The sequence below is a fragment of the Drosophila obscura genome, unplaced genomic scaffold (genome assembly GCF_018151105.1).
Source record: "Drosophila obscura isolate BZ-5 IFL unplaced genomic scaffold, ASM1815110v1 contig_37, whole genome shotgun sequence".
NCBI lineage: Eukaryota > Metazoa > Arthropoda > Insecta > Diptera > Drosophilidae > Drosophila > Drosophila obscura.
The window spans coordinates 1567107-1592165 of NW_024542825.1; the positions used below are offsets into that span (position 1 = coordinate 1567107).

Sequence of the window (25059 nt, forward strand, 5' to 3'; positions counted from 1 at the left end):
ATTTCAAGCTGAGCTTGCACCTTTGCTCGCTGCATTCAGATAAGCACGCAAAGAGACGTAGACAACGAAGCAGCAAGGACGTAGCTATCGAAGAGCGGCGAGCTTAGCAGGCACAAAGCGCTTAGCAGGGCACGCAAGCACAGAGCGTGAGCAGACATGCAAAATCCGAAGGGCACTGATAATATTTGCAAAGCAGCTAGAGCTAGTCGGGCGTGGCTTTGCTCCGAACAACGTGTTTTTTTTAGAAAAGATATTACAACTCTGTTAAGGAAAATTGTGATTATTGGGAGTTTCGACTGCTGATTGACTGAGAGAATTATAAATTTGTACCTTTAGTTTTGTACCATTTACACCCCTTTTAAATATGTTGCCATAACCAAATCGATCTTCACACACCACATGGTCCGAGCCGCACTCCAGCCAGATCCCCACAGACCAAAGACCGCATATTAAAACCTTTCAACACGCGCCAAATGTCATAATAAATTAACCAAACAAAAAGGAAGGAATACCACGGGATAATATGTATAGCCAGGAGAAGAAATACGTAATCGAGGGGCCGGAAAAACACCCCCGCATTCAGTTCAGTTCAGTTCAGTTCAGTTCTTGGGGGTATGACAATGCACTTTCGATTAATGTTACACAATAAACACAATAAGGGCAATCGCGATAAGGATCGCAGCAGCAGAGTCAAGGTTAATGCCACGCCACTCCAGAAATTTTTTCTGAGGGGGGGGCAGCCTAAACGGAGCGTTTAGCTGTGATCGTCCCTCGAGTGTGTGGCACTTGGGCTTGGCCATGGGTGTAGGAGTTGGAGTAGGAGAAGGTACGGCAGGGAACAAAAGAACTTCTGGGTAGGGTTATTGATAGTAATGGTATAGGGGCTGCTGGGAAGCGTGCCAAAAGTGCGTTGGTCAAACAGATAGCCAGACTGGGCATTGTCCGGGCCAACTGGGGGATGATGATACTGAAAGAAAGCGGGGGATGACCACAGAGTGCGGATGATCGGGATGATGATGATGCTGCTGCTGCTGCTGCTGGGTGCCAGACATCGAGTGTTATTTAGTCCGAGTGTTCCATCGACGCCTACACAAAAGTTGACCGGGTATTTTTCCCTAGAATGCGAGACAAAAACGCATCATAAATCACATGACACGAGGAACACAGACACAGACACAGATAGAGATAGAGACAGAGAGACACACAGGAGTACGGGTCCAGTTTTTGCACCTGGACAACGTTTTGTGGGCGACCCACCAGGTCAGGTCATAGTTCATCTGCTGCTGCTGGACCGATCGTCAGTTCAACTAAATTACTCAACAGTCGTTTGGATTTTGTTGCTGGTTCGCTGGCTTGCTGGCCGCGCTGTTCTTTGATTTTGCTCGCTCTTTGCACGCTCCATTTGACAATGGGAAACAGAATGAAACGATTTCGAAAAATTGTAAATAGACTTGATGACTTTATTTAATTTTTATTGCATTCAGCCAATGCATTGCCAAAGGCTCTTTTGTTCAATTTCGAGTATTGTTTGATGGCTACTCAAACGCCTGCAATTTTCAAGGGGCCAAAAGGGAGACTGGACTCCTTTGGCAGGCTGCTTTGTGGTAGAACATTGAAGAACCAGGCAGAAAACAGAAGCAGTGGCCATGCATCGTGAATTCTAGAGGGCATCCTCACAATCCTCAATTAAAACCGGAATTAAATACTCACATCATTATTATTTTCCTGCTGCAGTTCGGATCCCCCAAATAAAGACGTTACTTCCTCAGTTAACATGGGGTGGATGGCGAATAATCTTCATGCCGAAGCGTCGGTCGCACTTGACAATTAAAAACGCAAATTTTTTTTTGCCATTGTCTTAATTTAAATAAATTAAATTTTATGACACTTGCAGTTGCGCAAGTGCAGTTGCAGCCTTTAATTGGCTTCATGTAGACCGACATGAGATGAGAATAATTCTCCCCATCTCTCTCTCCATCTCTTTCTATAAGTGTGCAGGAGGGGGCACTGTGAGAGAGTCCCCCACGATTGACAGGGAAAATACAACCAGAAATAGGAATTTGCATGGGCTACAAGGAAATACAATTAACAGCAGATTTAATGTGCATTTAATGAGGAAATAAAATTAAAATTAAAATTCTATTCATTTGGCTTGCGTGTTCGCAAGCGGAGTTGCTCCTATCTCCGGAGATTGCAGATTCTAGCCCCCACCGATTTTATGTCTTTGCATGGTCGGTGTCTATATTTAATAAACGCGATTTTACGAGTGTTCTGTGCAGCAAATGATATTTACTAATTAGTTATATGTATTATAATTTTTGCAGCAGCTACCATAACCAGCTGACCATAGCCAAATCGCATCGCTCGTCTTTCTCTGTGTGTCTCTGCCGCTGCCTCTGCCTCTGTCTCTGTCTCTGTGGATTATCACAATCATAAAATGTATATTTGTTCGCTTTGATGATGTCTTCTATTAACGCGATGCGCTGGGCACTGTGTGGATCGCCTTCAACATTGTTATTTAACAAGATTTTGATAGTTCTTGGCATAATGCACCGCCACGAATGGCAAACGTACAGTGGGGCAAACAATGCTGCAAATGGGTAAATTAAAGTAGGGTGAAGAGTTGAGTTGGAAGATTAAATAGTCCCAAAAGAAATTTGCTCTATTTTAAGATTTTTAAAGCTACAAATAAAATTAAGTTTAAATAAATAAAAATAAATAAAAAAAATGACTAGGGACACATTTAAAAATTATGGATGGTATTTGCTGTTATTAGCCGAATATTTAATAGCAGTATTTACATGCTAGAATATTTATCAATGGTATTTATTTTTAAAATAAACCTAAAAATTGTTATTAATAAATAAAAACAAAAATTATTAGCTTCATAAATATACAAAAAAATAATATATAAATATTTATAGCAGTATTTACAAGCTAGAATATTACAAATGTTATCTTAAAAACAAACTTAAGATTTATTGATAAATAAAAATAAAAGGTATTAGCTGCATAAATATTAAAAATATATAATATATAAATATTTAATACAGTATTTACCAGCTAGCATATTTATCAAAGGTATTTACTCTTAAAAATAAACCTTAAAATTTATTCATAAATAAAAATACAAAATATTAGCTGCATAAATATTTAAATAATATATATATATATTTCGATTTTCTTACCATTCAAATGGAGCCCACTGTCCATGCAATTGTAAAAGAATGCTACAATGAGGCAAAAAATCATGATGCATTATATTTGTGCAACCTGTAATGAAGTAGGTGTTATTGCTACACGGCCAGCCCTTCTCCCTCCTCCCTGCCGCTACCCACTCCAGCAGCGGCATTAACATACCCAGCCAAGAGAGTCGGATTGGGGGGGTGGGGACTTCCACTTGGATTGCCTGTGCCCGGTTCCCCAGGCAATCGCAAGATGGGCATCAGAGACATTCTATGGCCACGAGCTTTAATGAGTCTAAAGCCGTAAATTAAATTCACAAATAATATGAGCTTAGAGGCGGCTTGGGTTGGGTTGGGTTTGGGCTTTTGTTGGGCCTGTGATAGGTAGGGTTCGGCTTCCATTGCATCCCACTGAACCGCCTCCACCGCCGACTGATGCAATTGCATGATCGCATGCAAAGTGGAGGGAAACTGACGGCCTGACGGGCCGTGCCCCCGGATAGAGATGCGGCGGCGCCACTTTTGCGCTTCGCGAGTCACAGACACTTCGTTATAAAACAATTTAATTTCAAAGGGAATACACCGGGAATACAGCCGAGAAACAAACTGAAACCGAATTGCGCAAAAAGGCGAGCAAAATATTTACAAAACTAATTTTTAATTAATGACCGCAAACGGGAAGGAAGCAGGAAGGAAGGGCACAGGCACAGGCAGGGGCACAGGCAAGGGAAATGGTTTGCATGTTCGACCTTTTCATATAATTTACAAATTGGCTGCTCCGTTCGTTCCTGTCCTTTCCTTCGGGCAGCAGCAGCAGGCCGAATGCTAATTAGACTTCTTCTTTGTTTCGCTCTTTCATATTTAGCTGCCCCGTCGAAGGCAAAATTAAAGTTGCATAATTTGTATTTAGCCAGCCTCATGGGCGGAACACCTGCCCACCAGCCATCGGAGCTTTGTCTGTCTGCGCTTTTGGCATTCGATTGCTATTTATTCATTCAATTTCATATCCATTTGGTTGTGGTTTCTGCCCTTGCATTCATTAAGTACACGCAAATGCAATATGTGCTCATAGTTTGCCAAGTTCTTTGAATGCATTTAAGGTCAATATTGGTTGCAGTTGCAGTTGGCTGTGGCTGAATGCTATGCGTAATTTTGTAGCTGTGACTCAGACTCATTGAGCTCATTGAAGCCGAACGGCAGAGATATTTACATAGGAGTAAGGTAGGGAATTTTAACAAATGTTTTAGATTATTTTTGATTATTTTTGAATAAATGTAAATTTAGTTTGCTGTAAGTGTTTACTGAAATTTAGCATTGATTTTTGTAGTACAAAATTAGGCGAATATTTGGCGAAGTTTGGTTAAATTTACACCTTGAATTAACTCTATCAAGTTATCTATAGGGCAGCGCGAAATAATTTCTGCGTTTAAAAGCGGAGATAGTCGGGGAAAATATTATACATTATACTTGATTAAGTGTGATATCACAGGACTCTGAACAGAAAATACGATTGCCCTAAATCTAAAAGTTTCTGAGAACTGGGGTTCGAATACGCCATACAGATATGGCTATATAAATATGATTATTGCTGATAAAGCATATACACAAACACTTTATTTATGTACAAACATACGAATGAAATATATGAAAGAATATTGATATATTTATGTCTATATGTATATAAATAAATGAAAGCACCCATATACCGGATACCGAATATAAAAATAATAAAAAAAAATATACAAAGACTTTAAGTAGCGCGTATAAGGAAGCCGATGTGATTGCAAAATACAATATGGGATAAGAAGATATAGAATGGATAAGATAAGATCTTTTGGATGTGCATAAAACGGGGCGACATTTTAGTTGAACCATTCAATGTGTTCGCACACGGAAAGCATCATGACATTCCAAGTACTCTCTGCCGTTGGTGTCCTGCTGTCTTTTGTGCTTGTACTTGTGCGCTCAGAGAGCTGCCCAACTGATTTTACACGTGTGGGCAACAAATGTTATTACGTGTCCTTAGAAGAGGTAAAATTCTAAAACTAATAAATCCATTTAATATATACAAATATTTAACATACATAATTATATAGGCCAATTGGCATGTCGCCGATCGCTACTGTCGGAAACGGGGCGCCGATCTTATGGTTTTCGAAGATGAACGGGATAAGGAGCTGACAACCGCACACCTCAAGAGCCTCGGGCTGCAATTCACAGACAGCTGGCGTCATTCGGTGTGGGCTGGAATCAACTGCCTGGGGGACAGACGCCGGTTCACTCAGTCCAAATCAGGCGATTTGGTTGCCTCCTTGAATTGGGTACCAAAAGAGCCGAACAACGCTTTGCCCGAGGAGGATTGCGTAGCGTTTGCCAACTGTAATGGGGCCTTTGGCTACCATGACATTCAGTGCAAATTCGATTTTCCATTTGCTTGCGAGACGCCCTTATCCAACAATTATCTCTGTCTCAAGCAGGAGCTGTTCACTGCAGCCACCTTCTAGTGCATCGATATGTGTTTTCTTATCAATCCCTTCATGGGACTAAAAAATTGCAAATAAAAGCAACGACCTTTTAGTTCAATATATATGCATATCTCCCGCACTCCGCCGGAGGGCTCTACTCTACCAGGAAATTAAATGTGAAATTAAGTTCTTCTATGCACAACATTCTGGCAATTTAATTTAGTTTTATTTTATTTAAACTATCAAAGCTGGGAGTATTGATCCCTCCATTGGAGCGAACCCTGAACGTATTAATTCGTATTAATATGGCTGCATTAACTGGTTCTATGGCATTCCCCAACACCCCCCACCCACCTGCCACCACCTCTTTGGCCTTCTTTGATGGAAAAAAAAAACCAGAGTACATATATCTGTAAGTATCTATATATGCAGCAATGAAATAAAATGTCTAACTAAAAGTATGTGGCAGTGGCAGGTTGCACACATGCATATTCATGCGGCCTGTGCCGCGTCTGCCCTCTCGGCAAATGCCAACTGTGTGCTGAACTGATAAATTAAGCAATTCCAACTAAAATGCAATGCATTGCAAATTTTTTCTCTCTCTCTCTCTATATATATGTGTTATAGTTTTTGTTGCAGCTTGCAGCTTGCGACTAGAAAGTTGGCTGCAAAGCAGCAGAAATTTATGCCTCATTCAGGTTAGGTTTTGATGTGTTTGATGTGCCACACTGCATGACAAGAAGACAAGCCCCAGCCATAAGGAAGCGGCACAGAGCGGCAAGTGTTAAGCTCATCATATCGGAGATTTAAATGGAAAAATGGCTGTGCAGTGGAATGGTTGATGGGGTGGTGATGGGGGGGGGTGATGTGGACGACCCATCACCTTAAAGCTATAATTCCGACCCATCCTGAGCGGCGTATAATTAAGTGCGCTTTAATTTGTATAATGCAGACTGATTTAAGCATGTAGAACTTTTTGCCTTGAAATGAATATTCACAATTTTTCGTTTGAGCTTAGAAAGTTTCATGGGAAATGCCAATTGGGGGTCTCCCTCCAAGCCCAGAGTGTACGTGTCAGTGTCTCGGTGTCTGGTTGGCTGGTTGGCTGTGGGGCTTTGCACAAAGATTTATCGCAATCCATCTACAATGTTAGCTGCTCGGCTCTAATGGGGTTTACGAGCTACAACTTTTCACATATGCAAATTTCCACCCCATGAAAATTTTCCCTTTTGGAAAGCTGCAAAAAGGGACGCCCTTAAGGAAGGCAGGGGAGCAGAGCAGAGCAGAGCAGAGCAGCGAAAAGAATTCCTGTGAAATCGTCGTCGCTTGTCTCGTAATTACTGGCAATTTTCCATGAATTTATTAACAGAGCGCGCAGTGCCGAGAAGACAAAAGCCCAAGCCAAAGCCAAGCTTAAGTGCCCCAAGGCTAACCATCTGAGCCAACCAACCAACCCGCACCACCACCCCCCCATGCCAGAGCCCGACACCAAAGCCGCGTCGCAGCAACCCATTCCATTTGATTCCATCTCTGAGTACAAACAAACAGACCATAAATAGTATAAATTTCCACATGACACGCGATGATTATGCGCTTTCCATGCAAACAAGTGAACTCCGACGGGGGGCGCAGGGCAGGGCAGGGCAGCGTTTGTGCATCTCTTTTCAACATCATTTGCGTATGTGTCGTGTCCCGCGGCTGGATGTGCCTCTCTGCCACAGCTAATGAGTATAACGTGAGGATTGTCATAGAGAAAAAAAACACTTGAAATTAATTAAGGAACTTCATATAAAAAATCTTGCTTGTGACATATTTAAACAGCTCCATCCTACCATTCTTTATTTATGCTAACATTCTCTCTAATTTCTAGGTCTATATATATCTCTATCTATTCACACCTCTTCTGTCTTAGCGCAGCCACACTGTACTTTCAACTTTGCCACCAAACCATTTTTAATTGCTCAAAGCAACGAGCGACAATGACGAACCGCCCTAACCAAATCGCAGTGAATTCATTTTGTACTGTCGGCTTTCCATTGATAGTCTGAGTCTGAGTCTGAGTCCGCTCGTGAGTGACCCAGGTTGCCCCTCCGTTCGTTTGGCTCATCTGCATGTAGATATCTTGGTCATGAGATCGAATCGGTCCAGTTGTCGTACTGCTGCGGGTTGGCTGTCTGTTTCTTATTAGCTCTGCACGCGCCTTCCTTCCCTCACTTGACCAGAACCACAACTCAGAACTCAGACAGAGACACAGCCAGCGACAGAGGGGCCGGAAGAAATTCCATGAATTAATTTCAGTTTTGCATGTTGTTATTTATTAAAATTTTTAGCTTGCGTTTTTACCCCATCAAGGGGGAGAGAGAGACTCAAACACTTGCGATTCTTTCCAATTCCCTTTCATATCAGCCGCTGAACTCAATTCAGAAACATTTTTCTTTCACTCGGCAGATTGATATCTCTGCTGGGTGGGTTAAGATCTTTTTTTTTTTATATGAAAAAGCCTCCCAGAGATCATTTCTGGGAGCAGCATTATCTAAAAAAAAATCATAGCTAGCATTGCAACTGCATTTCCCGCCCCATAAAAAAATGCACAAATATTTTAATTTATATTTTGTATGATAATTATTTTTATTTTTATTTAATTTTGTTGCGCTGGTTTTTGTTTTTGTCTTTTCCTGTTTTTTGTAATTATACATTTAAAAATTCTATTAGTATGTGTTTTTTTTTTTGTTTATACATTTTACAATTATAAATGTTCTTTTTCAATAAATTCAAATGGTTTTTACACATACACATTTATAAATACGACAAATTTCAATTATATTTTTCTGTTGTTAGTTTACTTGCCCATAAAATAGAAAATACATCTAATTAATACGTATTAATTTTTTGTTGTTTTCTTGTTTGTTTTTTCGTTTTTTGTTTTGTTTTGTAATTAAAATTAAAATCATTCAAATTGATTATCACAGTATTCACGCGAAAAATAAATATGCTTAAAAATGTACCTTGCTTTTGGGTTTTGTGTTTTTTTTTAGGGAACGATTAAAATATATTATATATGTATGTATGTATTTGTTATAGATATTCGCTAGGAATTCATTTTGTTGACTTTGAAATTTGTGCAGAGACTGTACTTAAATATTAATAATACACAGACGCCACAGTGCTACAAGGACCATAAAGAAATCGAAATGATTTGCCCCAACGAGGGCAAGTCGAAATGATTTGCCCCAACGAGGGCAAGAGAGTTCGATTTCTTTATGGCCGCCAAAAAAAAAACGTCGGTGATCAAGTGAACTGCCTGGCGGGAGGGAGGATAGGCAGTTCACCTGATTAGCAATATTTTTTTGGTTGATTTTTTTTCCATTACGAAAGTACGTTGCAATAAATACCATTTAATAGTTAACATAAACCAACCCCAAATTGGTATCTCTGTGTGTGTGCACGCGCAGGAGTTGGTACCACCTAATCATAGTCAAGAATTATGCTAATATTTGATGTGTGTTGCGACTTTGAACCTGCAACCAAACAGAGCAGAAAGAAAAGGAAATTGTTAGTGAAATTTTTAACACAGTGAAAAATCAGCAAGTAAATTTGTCTCAACAAAGATCAAAGATCAACAAATAAATCAAATAAATAAATATAGAGATAATAATACACACACCTGCTCATAGTTGTTGCTTGGCTTCTTCCTTCACTCATTTGCTCACTTGTGTCCTGCGCACATTGCACTGTCTTTGTCCCTTAGATATCGATCGATAGCAGCACTCTACTCCACTCTGCTCCTCCTCCTGCTCTAGTGCATCATGTAGGACGACGACTCATCGTCATCGGCACCCGTTGGACTGTCCAGCGAGGGATTGATGCGCTTCTCCTTCTGCCGCCGATTGCAGAACCACACGCGCACCACCTCCTTCTCCATGCCGAGGCGATCGGCCAGCTGGCTGATCTCCTCCGAGGTGGGCTTCTGGTTGGCCATGAACGCCTTCTCGAGTGCACCGCGAATCGTCGTCTCGATGGAGGTGCGCTTCTTGCGACGGCGACCGATGATCTCCGGCGTGCTGACTGTGGCCTGCAGCGCGGCCGGATCGAAGACGCCGCCGGTGGCCTGGATGGTGCGATCGGCATCGTCCAGCCACTTCTGGAGCAGCGGCTTCAGCTTGCACATGTTCTTGAAGCTGAGGTTGAGCGCCTCGAAGCGCGAGATGGTCGTCTGCGAGAAGTCATTGCCGTACAGCTTGCCCATGGCCAGACCCACGTCGCCCTGCGTGAAGCCCAGCTTGATGCGGCGCTGCTTGAAGGTCTTGGCGAACTGCTCCAGCTCCTCCAGATCGGTGGTCTCCTCGGGCGAGGGCTCGCCCGCGGCACGGGCAGCCGCCGCACCCGCCACCGTCTTCGGCTGTGGCGTGGTGGTGCCGCTGTGGTGCATCTGGGTGCCGCTGGTGGGTGTGCTCGGCGTCAGCATGCCGCTCATCTTTATGCTGGCCGCCGAACTGGGCGGCGTGATCTGCAGCGGATGATGGTGGAGCTGTGGGGGTGAGCTGGCCGGACTGCGCACCGAAATGGGACTGCGTATGGAGTGGGGCGTGGAGCTGCGTGGCTGCTGATGGTGCTGCTGGTGATGCTGCTGGTGATGGCTCGGTTTGTTCAGCGGCAAGGCCAGGGGCATGGACTCGTCCTGCTGCTGGCGCTGCTGCTGCTTCTGGAGTGCCTGCAGCTGCTGTGTGGCCTGGCCGAGGGCTTGCAGCTGGCTCTGCATTAGGAACTGGGCGGCCGCCACTTGGGTGGTCAGTGCTGGATCGTCCTGGGCCAGACCCAGCGATCCGCTGCGCAGCAGCTCCATGTAGCTGTTGAACTGCTGCTGGAGCGCCACCTGCCGTTGCTGCAGCAGCTGCTGGAACTGGGCAAAGTCCTGGGGGGACAGCGACCCGGCCAGCAGCGGATTGTTCAGCCCCAGGCCAGCGGCTGCCATTTGTGCCTGTGGCGAGGACAGTCCCGGCATCGCCAGCAGCGGGGAGATGCCACTGGCCACTGTGCTGGCCATGGCGGCGGCTGCGGCAGCCGCTGCTGCCATCGAGGTGGGCGCGGAGCCGCCTGCCCCAGTGGCCACATCATGTGGCAGGGGCAGCACAGGCGAGATCATGGGCGGCACGGGCGAGGGCACGGCCACTGGCACGGGCGACGTAATCGACGTGGACTTGACCGAATTGGCCGGCGATTGGGTGCTGTGACGCGAATTGTCGCTGGTGAGGTTCAGTGCCCCGCCATTGGCGTCCTCATAGTCCTCCTCCTGCTGCTGCTTGTACTGCTGGTGGTTCAGGTGGTTCAAATGATGATGATGCTGCTGATGCTGATGATGATGGTGTGCCGGATGGGGCAGTGACAGCAGCTGGCGCTTGGCCTGCTGGTGGGTCAGCGAGAGCGCGGGACTCAGAGGCGAGCGGCAGCGATCACTGGAGGTGCCCACGCTCGAGTTGTTGTCATCGCAATCGGAAGCTGTAAATGAAGGGGAAGAATAAGGGGGTAAGAAAAGTGGAAATGGAGAGTATGGAGAGCAGAAGGAGCTGCTCTCTCCGATCAGTAGAGCTCACGAACCCAGCAGCGAATTTTATTTACTTTCAATCCACTTTCGAGTCTCCATTTCTCATTTGCTCATTTTTAAGCCCAAAAACCAAACCCAGAAAAAGGCTTAATCCAGTGGAAAAATATTTTTCTTAGCCATTTGCTATTCAGGCTATGCAAAAAAAAAAAAAAATGAGTCCACTCTGTGGAGTGTCCTTTTGCATAAATTTAGCATAGGCCCCGAGAGCGCACACACACAGATCGAAACATTTTGTATAATTTTCGTTCAATTTCATAGTCCGTTGGGTTTTTGCCAGCCATCTGCAAGTTTTTGGGTGAAAGCCTTTCACGTGACCACCCACCGAAGCGAGAGGCCTCAACTTTGTTTATTATGCGAAAATTTCTACAGCTACAGCTACAGCTACTCCCTGCCACCCCCTGGGTGACTGTGGTGGTGTGCTGGTGCATAGTTTACATAGTTCCACCTTGACATCAAATGGAATTCTCGTGTTTTCTTTTCATTTTGGCTGACGCTTTTAGCTGCTTTTAAGTGGCATTTTAGCATTTCAAATGCCCGGCCAAACCGATTTGTATAAATTTGCTATTTGTATGCATTTTATTTATACAACAAAAAGAGAGCGACAGGGGAGCGAGGAATGGTAGGTATGGCGTAGAGTGGAGGGTTTTTCTTTCCCAATTGATTTGCAATAATATTTAAATACAAGACGAGTTCATTTCTGAGCTAAAACTGGCAACTAGAAAACCCAAAGCCAAAGCCAAACTCAAACCCAAAGCCATCAAACCGAAACCCAACCAACCGACCAACACATCCTCCCCCTCAACTGGTTGGCAATCAAAAAAAGTTAAACCCTTTGAAGTAGCCCCCTGGTCTGGGTCCCCCCTCATACTATTTTCACATCCTGTCCAATGCAGGCAATTTTTGCATATGTTTGTTCTGGGCTACTTTATGACTTGGTCGCCTCCTGATGCCTGCTGTGGGTGGCTGGCTGCTGGATGGCTGTGGCTGGCTGGCTGGCTGGCTGCTACGTGAATTTGATGACTTATTCGCCCAAGTGGGCGACCACATGGTCATCCTTTTTACATATGCGTCCATCCCAGGGACCACATCGAGAGGCCAGCAGCTCCTTCTCTCGTTTGGGGCGGGGCGGGGAGGGGAGGGCTACGTGCGTCCATTTGGTATTCAGATGATGTGCAAATTCGATTTGTATGTGTTGTGTGAATGGCTGTTCGGGTCAGTGGCGTGGGCGTATGTCCAGCGTTGGCAGGGTGTACAATATTTAGGGAAATATTCGAAGTAGCTAACTGGGAAAAATTGGGGCTGCTAAAGTGCATAAAAGCTGAGTGACTTGAGGCTAAAGCTGACTGAAATAGGGCAGTGAATGTAGGCTATGAAATTCTTTTAGAGCTCTTTTTGGGATATAAGTTGGCTGAGATGTCGATAGGTTTAAATTGAAATATTAATCGATTTACAGAAGGAAATATAATTGATTGATAATATATAATTGATAGCTGGATAAGCTATATATTTTTGATTGGGGGATAACTGGATAAGCCATATATTTTTTTTAATTTTAATTTAATGGTTTGAATTTCCGGAATAAATATTGTGTGAAGTAAATGAAGCACACGACGTCAAAAAGGATTTCTAATTCAAATCAAAAATATGATATAAGAAAACAAATGATTTCTATTCAAGGCAAGAAAAGAACATCCAAAAAGAAATTAAACCATGATGGTATAACTGTTCCCACCAAAAGCCTTTCTAATGCATAAGAAAATAATTGGATATCCATTTAATGCAACAGAAAAACATGCTCAAAAAAGTATACCCTGAATGTCATAATATTTCCTCACAGAACCCCAATCTGCACTCCATTTACAAACCCCCTCGGTTGACTACGCTCCTGTTCCATTTAGTATAACCAATAAAACGAAAAGAAGCCAAATGGTCAGTTTGACTGCACATTGAGGAGCGACGCTACCCAAAAAAAAAAAATGCTCCCACATACGGGGGCCAAGCCAAGCCAGGCCAAGCATAACGGAATAATTTTTGCATAAAATATATGTAAATATACATACATATATACGAGTAGGAGTAGGAGTAGGAGTGTGTATGTGGTTCATGTTCGTGAAAGAAATCACAGCAACTGTGTCCAGAGAGTCCCACACACACACACACACAAGCAGACAGGGATGCGGACATGGACACACACTCCCTCACATGTGAATTCAAATCAAGCGAAAATGCTGTCAATAATGTGGTAAAAAAAAAAAGAAGGAAGAAAGAAGCAAAATAAGGGAGCCAAGTCGGAGAAAAGGTTGAGGGGTTCGTTCGTTCGTTCGTTCGTTTGGACCATGACTAACGAAGTCCATGAAATTTGAAAAGTGTGAATTGCAAATTGAAGGCCCAGACCCCCAGTCCCAGCACCAGCCACAGCCTCCTTTTTGCCGAACGAGTTATGAATAATAATCGAATGCTTTATGAGTGCCATCAAAAGTGTAGAACTTAATGCAGTTCCAGTTTCAGTTCCAGTTAATCCCCTGCCATTTCCCTTTTTCCACAGAGGCAGACAATTAAAGGGAATGTCTGGCTGACTGGCTGGCAACCAATTGACAAAACCCAATTGTCACCTCAGCAAACTACTTAAGAAGCTGTTAAGTCGAAACACCCATTTAATAAGACATCAAAATCAACTTAAAGATCTCTCCCCCCACCGCCTCTCTTGCGCCATTAAATCAGCGCCCAGAAAGGGCTGTGACAAAAGTTTTGACAGGCCATTGTGTGCCTGGTAGGAAACCTCCCTACCCATGGGCAACCCCGTCACCGATCTATTCCCCGATCCCCTAAAAGTGTATCAGTGCCTAGCGCGCGTGGCACCGGGCAGGGCAGGGCAGGGCAAGGCAAGGGTTGATTTTCGGGGGTTTATTGTCTTTTTGTTGAAACCGAAAACATGTGAGTGATTTAGTGAAACTGAGAGGAGAGCCCCCCCTACCCCTTAAACTCGTCGTACTCCTGCCATGCTTCCAGGGGCAGATGTTTCCAAAAACCAGAAATATACATATGTATAGCTGCTACATAAATATATATGTATAGCTATAGCTGTATATATATATATATGTAGCAGTGGAAGTGGACAAATCTCGTAAATCGTTTTTCGGGCTCGGACAACAGCTGATGTTTCCAGCTCTAAGTGTGGGGGGAGAAAGGGAAAGGGAAACACTTACCATTCGATTGCAGTGGCGACGGCGAGCGCGACAGGCGGCTGATATCTGAAACGAAAAAGGGAAAAGCGGAAATATTTAGACTCAGGGCAAATGCAGCGGCAGGGCACACTTAAAGCTAAAAGACGACACACGTCTCGCGCATAAAATAGAAACATTTTAAAACTCGGGACAAAATGGCAGGGAAAAACCCCACCCCCAACAGGCAGCGCCGCTCAAGTTTACGATACACAAAATCGATATGCATCGATATACATTTTAAGCTGAAAATGAACAGCAGTCCGAGAGTCCAGTCCGAGTCCAGTCCGAGCCCAGTCTGAGAGCCCAGTCCGAGCCCAGTCCGAGCCCAGTCCGAGCCCAGTCCGAGAGTCCAGTCCGAGTCCAGTCCGAGCCCAGTCCGAGCCCAGTCCGATGTCCAGTCCGCGTCCAGACAGCGACACCGTTTGCCTATAAAAGGATATTTTTATGTTCATCGTCAGGGGGCAATGAAAGCGCCAGAGCAGCCAGAGTTCACGGCACACCTGGTACTACGCTGTACGATTTGAATTTTGGAGCAAGGTAAGTGTCCAGTCCAGTCCAGGCACAGCCACACAGACAACATTTGTGCTGACTGCATTTTTTTATGACTAGAGAAATTGAATTTGTTGTTTGGTCTCTCTCTCTCTGTGTCTCTCAGACGCTTTGGCTAATTTACGAGTGGCGGACCAGGGCCAGGGCGAGTCTCCTCTAAAATGCATTAGAAATTGACTTCTTTTGCAGTTGGATATTTGAACAGTTGTTGCATGGAGCGGCGGGGGAGCTGCAGTTGGCTGGGTTGGATTCAGTTTTTTTTTATAGAATCTATAGCAGATCGAAGCAGCTTACTATCTTTGGGCTCATCCTCTAAATCCTGCACTGAAACAGTTCCCATTCGATAGTTTCTCCTTCCCTTCCTCTGGCACACTTCTGTCGCCCGTTTTGCCACGCCTTTTGCGCCACTAATTAAGCAACAACAACTGTTGGTTGCCACAAAGACATTGCAGGAACCAAACTCAAGTGGTTTGTGGCATATGGGCATGGAGACAGCGCCTTTGGCTTGGCTTGGCTTGGCTTGGCCTTAGGTAACAAAAATGTTCGAAAAACTGCGCGTTAAAATGCCACATAAATTACATAAGCAGGGGAATGAAAGGGGAGTAGGGGGGAAGAACCCTCTGAAATAAAAGTAGAAACATTCGACACCCTCGCGCGTGTCCAGCACGAGTGAAATGAAATGAAATGAGCAACATTTGAATCCAACCATACGGCTGGGAGGGGCAGGGGCAGGGGCAAAGGCAAATCTCCTTCTCTCAATTTTCAAAGAATTTTACAATTTTTGGCAGAGAAATTGCAAAAACCACAGCCACGGCCAGGCCGCCAGGCCACCCCCCCGCAACGAAAATAAATAAAATTTTAGAGAATTGCACAGCGGGGGTGGCGCTATGGAGGATGGTTATGATGCTGTGATGGTGGTGCGATGAGGGCTGGGGGAGAGAGAGAGAGAGAGAGGTCCGTTTGGCTGTGTGGCGCACACAATTAGTCAATGACCTCGACAGTGGGGTGGGTGTCCACCCACAGAAAACACAGACCAACACACACAGTGAAGAGAAGAGGAGAGGCCAGGCACACATTCTACTATATGCTATAGACGGCGGACATCACGTGCGCAGACTGACTATCGATTGAGTCGTCGTCGTCGTAGCCGTCGACGGCGGAAGCTGCGTGTCTTGAACTCTTGACCCCACACTGGACAGAAACAGAACAGAGCCGCACCGAACACCGAGCGGAACAGGACTGGCATGGGTACTCCTCCAAGAGTAGCCAAAAGAAAAAACATAAATAAATAAAATAAAATAAACGAAAGCAAAGACAAAAATACATGTAATGTGCGTGCGCTTTTCTGCCTTTGTCTTGGCAGGGATATTCGTAGCAAAACAAAACCAGCAAACACACTCACTCTCAAAGAGCGAAAGCTCCAAATGCGGCGAAATCAAATGAAATGAAATGAAAGCTTGATTAGCGGCTGGAAAGAGGGAAGGGGATATTAAGGCAAGTCTGGCGCTTAGGATCTCAAACGGAAGGGGGCTACTTTAATGTATATGGGTGCTAAACGGGCAGGGAAATGTAGGAAATAAATAAAAAAAAATATGATTTAAGGCAAGGCAAAAGGTGTACGCAAGGATATACCCGATTTGGGATGCAACCAAAGAGATAAAACCCTTTGGGGGGTCCTACTCTACTGTCAGAAAAATAAGCTACCCCAAAGGTAAGGTTTCGATTCTCTTAAACATATTACTTGTAGCAATCTCTGGTGTTTAATGCCCATAATTCCTGCAAACAATGCTTAAATATCTCATTTTTAATGCCTCTTCTGATCCATTAAAACCTTTAACTTCATTCCAAGTACATTTTACAGCCCCCTTAATCAACAGCGCGACAAAATTGTTTACTTTTGTTTGTTAAGAGCCCAAATTGCATTGTTAACTATATGGTGGAGCTGCGCGGCTGCATTTTTCTATCAATTTCCGCTTTGGCAATTGTAAATCTTAATCGATTTTTTTTATTCATTTCCTACTTTTTCCAAGAATTAGCCATAAAAGACCAAACACACGCCCTCTTTCTTGATCGGCTTTTATGGTTATAAGTAGCTGATAAGGGGCAACAGCACCAGGACTGCGACTGGGACTGGTATCGGGCATGAGCTCATGGACTCTCAGTGACTAAAAATAATGTGATTGGTCAAAGTTTTTTGTGTGGTGTAGTGTACACATTGTCGTCAATCGACATGGACTGACCAGAGAGCTGCTCTAATCGCACAAATAAATATAAATATAAATATTAATTTAAAACTGATTGTAGTAGTAGTACTTATGTACGTATTTTTTTTTGCTGCTCGCAAAATCTATGAAAAGTATGACGAAACTTGTTTACTCTGTGGCAAAAGACGTAAAGATTTTTGGGTTACGTTCTGCAGGTGTGCAAAAAATATTAGCTCGATTATTGGTCATGGCGAGATAAGAAGTCAACTGTGATAAGCAAATCGCCTTGTACAAGGTAAGCTCTTATATGAATATCATGAGACATATATTAGCTATCGTTCTGTGGGCTAGATTAGGCCGAGAAATCATTTGCGTCACGTGTTCGAGGCACTCGCTCTGCACGAACGCTGATTGGATGGCTAACGAATGGTCGTACAGCAGTACGCAGCCGAAAAAATGGAAAAACGGAACTTGTTGGTGTTCCCCTTCACACATTACCTTATCGGAAGCACACAAACCCCCGCCAAAATTACTCACTTTTCATTGATTGCAAATTTACATATAATTAACCAAATGACTCGACGACTCATCTGGTGTCTTTCCACTTGTCGTACAACAGGCAGAACTCGAGCATGGAATTGTTGCGCATATCGAACCATCGATACATTCGATTTTACAATATTTTTCATCGAAATGCGCTTTTTTTTATGGCTCTGCTCATTGTTTTTGTTGCGCGCTTCGAAACGTTAATTGATAAGGCAACAAATTAAAAGTATTGTTTACAATGGGCCGAGCGGTTCCATTGAGTGCCCATCGCCACCAGTCTCGGTCTTAGTACGCTCCCCTCCCCCATACCTCTGGTACCTGTAGCCAGACCTGTAGCCAGACCTGTACCCATACCTGTACTCCATTTACATGGTCATATTTTTGTGTTGTGCAAGACATGCGTCTTTAATAAATATTTTTATGGTCCGCATTTGTAATACTACTCATTTGTTACTTTACTCGTGTGTAGTTCTCGCCTGGTACCGCCTGGTGGGTCTTGAGTCTCCAGCCCAAGTGGGTCGCTGGGAGTTATTATTATTTATGGCAGAGACACCTGTGCTGGGCAAGTTGCAGTTTTTCAATAATTTGTCATTGCTTTTAGTTCTCGGTGGGTGTTTGGTGTTGGTGCAAAGCACTTGAACCCAGTCATTGACTTAATTTGACTGAGTTTTAGTTATGTCTAGAACATTTGTAAATGGCTAAAGAAAGATGTGCAGCTATGGTTTTAAATTGAAATTTTGGGCAAGTTAAAGCTACTTTTCTTTTAGCTGTAAGCCTCATTTTATTTAGGGTGGAGATCAACCTGATGTATCCGGGGGTAAAACACCTGCAAATCCAACCAATCAAAGTGTCTAAAAAGAGTGCATAAAAGACTCGGGTATTAGGCATTCGTTGAAGCAATCATTGTAATTTGAACGTGATATAGAATTCCAGAATCAAAAATTTATATTGAACTTATTGAAGTGATTTTAATAATTCAACTTAAAAGCTTTTGATGTTAAATTATCTATCAATTATCCCCCAAATATAATACCACGAATGTGCCTAAGTGATTTAAAATTGTATTGCCCATAGGTTGATAATATTTTACAATTAAAATTTACGTATAGAAGCTATCAGGAATAAGCAAAATAGTTTCCCAACTTCAGATATATATTGGCCCTTTGCCACTCATATGTGAACACCACGAATCCTATTGACTATTGACTACTAATTGATCCAGCTTTCAGTTGGATCTATGGATGGATATTTACATGCTGATAACTTACATCGATTCTGCATAATGTGCACGGCTGCCTCGCGGGCACTGGTCGGTGTGGTCTTCAGCAAGTCACGCTTCAAGGAGTTACTATTATCCTCGGGACTAGCGGTATGCCAACGTAGCTCCGACATAACCATTTTCACTTGTCGTTCAGTTTTGTGTCTTTGTTTAATATATTTGGATATAGTTGCTATATCGGGGGGGTAGGGATATGTATGTTCTGTTCTTTCTTGCACTTTGAAATTGTTACACAAAATAGATTTATTTTTATTTTTGTTTTCTTGTCTCTGCTTCAAGCACTTTTACACTGTTCTGTTCTGTTCTGTTCTTGTGGCGGCTCTTCTTCAGCTTTTACTGTTATTTCCAAGTCTCATTGGGTTAGATAAGCGCCGGTCGTCTCTTGCGTCCAACCGAGTTCGTGAGCGTTTCGTGTGAAACTGACAACAGAGAAACGGCCGCAGCGGTCAGGATACCTTCTCTCCACTCCACTCTACTAACGGATAATCGCTGTAGGCCGTCGCCGCCGCCGCTCGCTCGCTCTGCTGACGACGACAACGATGATGATGATGATGATGGACGGTTTCTTTTGCTGTTGCTCACTCTCTCTAGCCTGCTACTCTCCCTCTCCCTCTCTCTCTCCCTCTCTCGCTTTCTTGTTCTCCTTTTGCCGGCTTTGAGTGTGTGCCGTTTACTTGGATTTTGAGTTGAAATTTTTTGGTGTGTTTTTATGCCCAATTTGTGTGGCACTGTCGGTCGGTCTGTGCTACCACCACCCCAATACGAGTAAGGGTTGATTTTGCTTTTTTAAGCCCTCGCACACACACACACACACGAACGCACGTCGTAAAAAGCGTTAGGATGGGGAAACGAAACGAATAAAAAACTGGCAACAAAGCGCCCGACGGATGGATACGATGTGATGCGCTCCACACGTTTAACTGGTTTCACAGAGACGCGTCGAATGCACTCGTCGGCACACTCGAAGCTTTTGCTTTTGCTGCCAGAATGAATGGCGCGCGCTCTCTCGCTCTCGCCCACTGTCTCTCTCCCATTTACCGTTTGCTTGTTTGAAGTCATGTTAGAAATGAGTTCCACACTCTGAGTAAAACTTACCCGAAGTGTGAGTGTGAGTGTGTGTTTGTCTGTGGACCGTTTGACTCTCATTCGCGCTCTCTCTGAATTGAGTTTGTTTTGTGTGCAGTAGGAGGGGGAATATGAGTGAGTGTGTGTGTGTGCGTGAGTGAGTGAGTTTCTGCGACGGAGTGGATTGTAAAATGCGCGCTCGCTCTCCATCCACGTTTTATACGTTTTAAAATTTGTTGTACCACAATGTCTGTCAATGGGTGTGGGGGGGTATCCACTCGGTTGTGGTTCGTTCGTTTCGTTCGTGTGGGCTCCATTGTTTTGTGTGTGTGTGTGTGTGTGTGTGTGTGTCGGTGCGACATGCGTGCGCTTGTTTGGGGTGTGGCTTAAAATTTAAATTTCGCTTTCAAATCGAAATGGTTTTTTTATGCTGGGTGCCACTTTTTCTCCCCCTGTGTGTGCTGTGTGTGTGTGCGAGCGTATGTATGCATATTATTTTATGATTGGCGCGTGTTAGACCTCTCTCTCTCTCTTACTCACTCACTAACTCTCTGGTTCTTTGCATGGCTCTGTGTGTGTGTGGGGGCTATGTAAAAATATTTTAAAGCTACGTCGACGCTGACTGCAGCAGCAGCATCATCACCACCGGTGACTCCCCCCCACAAGCAACCCATCGAAAGCTTTGTCGTCGTCAACGGACGTCTCTTTCTTCTCCAGTTGCTCTTTGTTCCTGCCTTCCACTCGGCATTCGCATTTTATTTGCCATTCATGTATGCACACATGTGCGATGCCTCCTCCAGCTCCAACTTATTCCCTGCCCTCACCCCCCCTTGGGAGCATTTTTCTTTGCTTTTCTTTTGCACTCTTTGTTGATTTTTATTATTATTTTTATGATTTGTTTTTGGTTTTACTATTTCATATTTGATTTTGCTCGAGCAAAAGGCGACATTTATGATGACAAATATTGCACAATTAACAGAACGTGTGCTGGCACCATTTTCGAGTAATTTTAAATTAAGTGAAAATTAAAGCATCTCTGTCGAATATTTCTACTCACAGTCCCAAAGTCATACAAATAAATAAATTAAAAATTTAAATAAATTCATGAATGAATTTTAGCTTCTTATTCTACATTTTCCACAATATTTCTACTGAGTATCCTAAGTAAAGGCATTTTTAAACCCATTTTTATTGACTTTATAGCTGCGTGATTGCGCTTCTCCGAATCTGCCACATTTTTATAAACAAATATTCTGAAAATATTTCAATTTTAATATTCCAGGGAACTGGCAAACAAACGAATTATAATGAAAAAGTCAAATTTCACGGAGAGCAACACAAACAACAAAATCGTTCCCATACTACCCATAAAAAACTAGCCCAACTACGCGTACTACCTGACCAATGCCACCAATATACAGACATTTTTTTATATGTATGTATATCTTTTTGTGATGGCAAAATCATAAAAAATAGTTACAAAGTCATAAAAAGTCAAAAAAAAATTACAGGTACAGGTAAGAAAAAAAAAACAGTGCGGGAGAAATTGCTGGGTCCTGACTGGACTGGACTGACATGCGTTTAACGCTTTGCTTCCATCAATGATACGAGATAGCCGCCACCTATGGTTCGGGCGGGGTGCGGGTTCTGTTCTGTTCGGTCTGCTTCGGTTTCGGCTGGATATTTCGCGCTCTTTGGCATCGCATCTTTTTACGACGCCTGTAAGCGGAGGGAGTCGATTTCCAAGTAAATCATAAAAAACATTCGATACGTTTTGTATGCCAGGATGCAGTCAGTCAGTCAGTCAGTCAGTCAGTTGGGCAGTGTTTGTCTGTTGGCCAGCATCCTGAGCCTGAGCCGGAGCCTGAGCGTACATGTTAATTAGCCCAAAAGGCAATGGACCACTTGGACTACTGGTTATCCGCGCTCTCACGTTCGCAAGGAGCTGTTAAAAACATTGAATCGTGATGGCCTATATAGAGGGTAGTAGTAGGGGTAGATTGGGCTTGATGCCTAAGCCAGTGGGACAGGCACTAAGAGCTAAGAAGGAGAACAAAAAAATAAAGGAACTAGAGCTGCATTTAAATGGATTTAATGGACAAAAAGATTTCTAGATTCAGGGAGCCAGTTGTGAAACGAGCCTTGGCGTGGACTGGAACTAAATAAATAAATGAATATTAATTAATTAACTAATATTAATTAATAATAATAATGCATAATTAAATAATAAATATTGCTTATTATTATTTAATTTAATTATTATTATTTAGTTAATCAAAATAATCAATATCAATTTATTATTAATTAATATTAATTAATCATAAATTTATATTAATATTAATTAATTATAAATTTATATTCTTTCCCCTTCTTATTTTTAGCATGTTTTTGTTATGTCCATTCTTCACTGGGCATCAGTGAGTCGAATCCCACACACACTCCCACTCAAAATTTGTTGACTTTCTGACCGTTTGGCTTTTTTTTTTATTTGCGTGAACACAAACGGTGTCCTACTCGCATGTGGCCCACTGTGCTGCGTGTCCATAAAAAATATCAAAACTATTTGTCGGCTCTACCTATATCCCTATATCCCTCTATCTGTTTCTCTGACTCCTCGCTGTCTCGCTCTGGCCCAGCTCAAACTGAGAGGCGTCCTTGCCCTTTCATCGTAAAAGAAAATTCTGTGCCGAGAATTACTTAAGTCAATGTAGGCAAAGATCATAAAAAAAGAGGGCAGAAACTGCAGAAGAGTTGAACCTGGCCAACAGACTTTTTATTGGGGCAGCCGGAAAATATTAAAAAGCAACAACAACAAAAAACAAGGAAAGGGAAATTTTGAGCCCATTTTTTTCCGTTTGGAGTGTACTTGGTAAATGGTTTTGGGAGAAACTAACGAAAAGTGAAATGTCTAATGAAGTCGTTAAAGTCTTTTGGGTCTACAAACATGTTGGCATGTCTGGCTGCTCTTTGGGGTTTGTTCTTGCGGGTTTCCTTTAACAGATTTTAAGATTCTAGTTCATTGATTAATGGCAAAAGGAAACTGAATTTTATGTGGACGGAAAGTTTTTATTTTTAGTGGTTGTATCTCAGGAGATTTAATATATATTTTACAAAATGATTTCAGCAGGTTGGAGGCAGCCCATTCTCATTACTTGGGTGCTGTGCTTTAAAGTTTAATAATTATGAGCTCTTACATTAAAGTGTGGGTTAAGTACGGGGATGTCCAAAACGGCCAAAGAGTTTATTCATTAATTTTTCGCAGATTTTAAAGATATTTTTCCACTAAATAAGTATAAAAATCTAAAAGTATTTTCATAGCCCAACCCAGTTGTAATTCCTTAAATATATTTTGAATTATTTTTCACGCATATGTAATTGCATTTTAAAATAATAAAAAGTTATCTTATTTTTCGCGTTTTTAAGTAGTTTCCACTAAAAATACAAAAATCATAATGTAGACAATTGGGTTTGTAATTCCTTAAAATATATTCTGAATTAGTTTTCACGACATAAATTGTATTTTTACAATACATTTTCGCACAGTTTTTCCCATTTTCTGCACCCCGAGGGAGAGCAGTCTGCTGCGACCCACATTTCCACAGCGAAAATGCACCCCCTCGTTGGCCGGGAATGCGTGTGCGTTAATTAAATTTGTCCCTCAGTTTAATCAGCAGCTAAGGATCTCTTAAAATCCCGTCACAATTTTGCTGTAAATTACAGAAAAATTTTCAGCTTGGCGCTGCGCACCGAAGAGGGTGGGTTGCTATGAGGATGGGTAGGGGTGGGGTAGGTAAAAAAGCTGCTGCTGAGCCGGGAATTATTCATGATCCGTGGCATCATCTTTCCCCTCAGATTTTATTTTTCTTTTACATACATATCTCCAATGGCAATTTCGATTCAGATTCAGATTCGGCGAGCCTTTGTTTTGGGTAACATGATGAAGCACCGAATCAATGATGTCTCAAGGATGACATTCAATGACATTCTTTTGATTTTTATTTATGTATGTCCTTTGAGCAATCCTCGGTATAGGTTTTTTTTTGGGTAGAAAAAGAACAGAAATCAATTGCGTTGTCTGCCTGCCTCGCCTCGCCGCGCCACGATAAGGAAATATATTCCTTAAAAAACACAACACAATGGAAATCGAAATGGGAAAGAAAACAGCCGAGAAAAAAAAACACGTTACGGTACTTGGCTGGCATTTGACACCCCATGTGCAGGGACACACTGCTCAGGTAGTAGCCCCCCGAGAGTGTGTCCCGAGTTATGTATATGCAGAACTCGAGGCGTTTCACGTTTTCCTACAACAGCCGTTTTTTTTTCCGCTTTTTTATGCAATTTTTAGCATGAAAATTTGGGTTTTCCTTCACCGCCTGTGCGCGTTAGGGGTTGCTTGTTGGGCAACTTTCTCTGCAGTTATATTTATTTGGGAGTTTTATAGCGGCGTTGCCTTAATTGCGTTCTTTCTTTCTTTCATTTCATTTCTTTACTTCCTATTTGAGTCCTGCCCCTGCCCGGATCCTTGCTTGAGACGGTCTTCGATTTATTTTGCGCATTTCCCTTAAAAAAATATAAATCAAGCATAAATCTTTCTCTTTTTGCAGCAGCAGCAGCAGTAGTTTCCCACGAGTTTTAAGGTAAAAAATTGAAATCTTTTTGCATCTCTTGGCTCTGGGCAGAGGACAGTTTTCGCATAATGAAGTATTTGTTTAGGGTAATTGGGCTGCAGAAAGAGGGCTGACAGGCAGGATGTACAGGATGGGCGATTTGTAGATAAGTAAATGATATATGGATTTTTGTAGGATTTTAAAATGTATTCACAAAATTAGGAGAGAAAATGATTAAAGTTCAGGGAAGTGTGTAAAAATTTTGTTAGCACTAGATGCGAGACCAATTGTGGAAATCTCCGCCCACTGAAGGGCTTTCCCCAGCATAGTAAA

At 42.9% G+C, this 25059-nt stretch overlaps 2 protein-coding genes across 2 annotated transcripts; one reads left to right on the forward strand and one right to left on the reverse strand.

The window, feature by feature from the left end:
• Positions 1–5087: 5087 nt before the first annotated feature.
• LOC111080652 (C-type lectin 37Db) lies at positions 5088–5689 on the forward strand. The gene is made up of 2 exons (XM_022376396.2): positions 5088–5216; positions 5282–5689. Exons 1-2 carry the CDS (start codon positions 5088–5090, stop codon positions 5687–5689), a joined length of 537 nt encoding a protein of 178 aa, XP_022232088.2.
• Positions 5690–9058: 3369 nt separating this feature from the next.
• LOC111079741 (protein nubbin) lies at positions 9059–19579 on the reverse strand. The gene is made up of 4 exons (XM_022375021.2): positions 19044–19579; positions 14459–14503; positions 9315–11146; positions 9059–9168 (listed from the first exon to the last, which is right to left on the reverse strand). The coding sequence occupies exons 1-3, from the start codon at positions 19171–19173 to the stop codon at positions 9447–9449; spliced, it is 1875 nt and encodes a 624-aa protein (XP_022230713.2). The 5' UTR covers positions 19174–19579; the 3' UTR covers positions 9059–9168; positions 9315–9446.
• Between the last annotated feature and the right edge of the window lie 5480 nt (positions 19580–25059).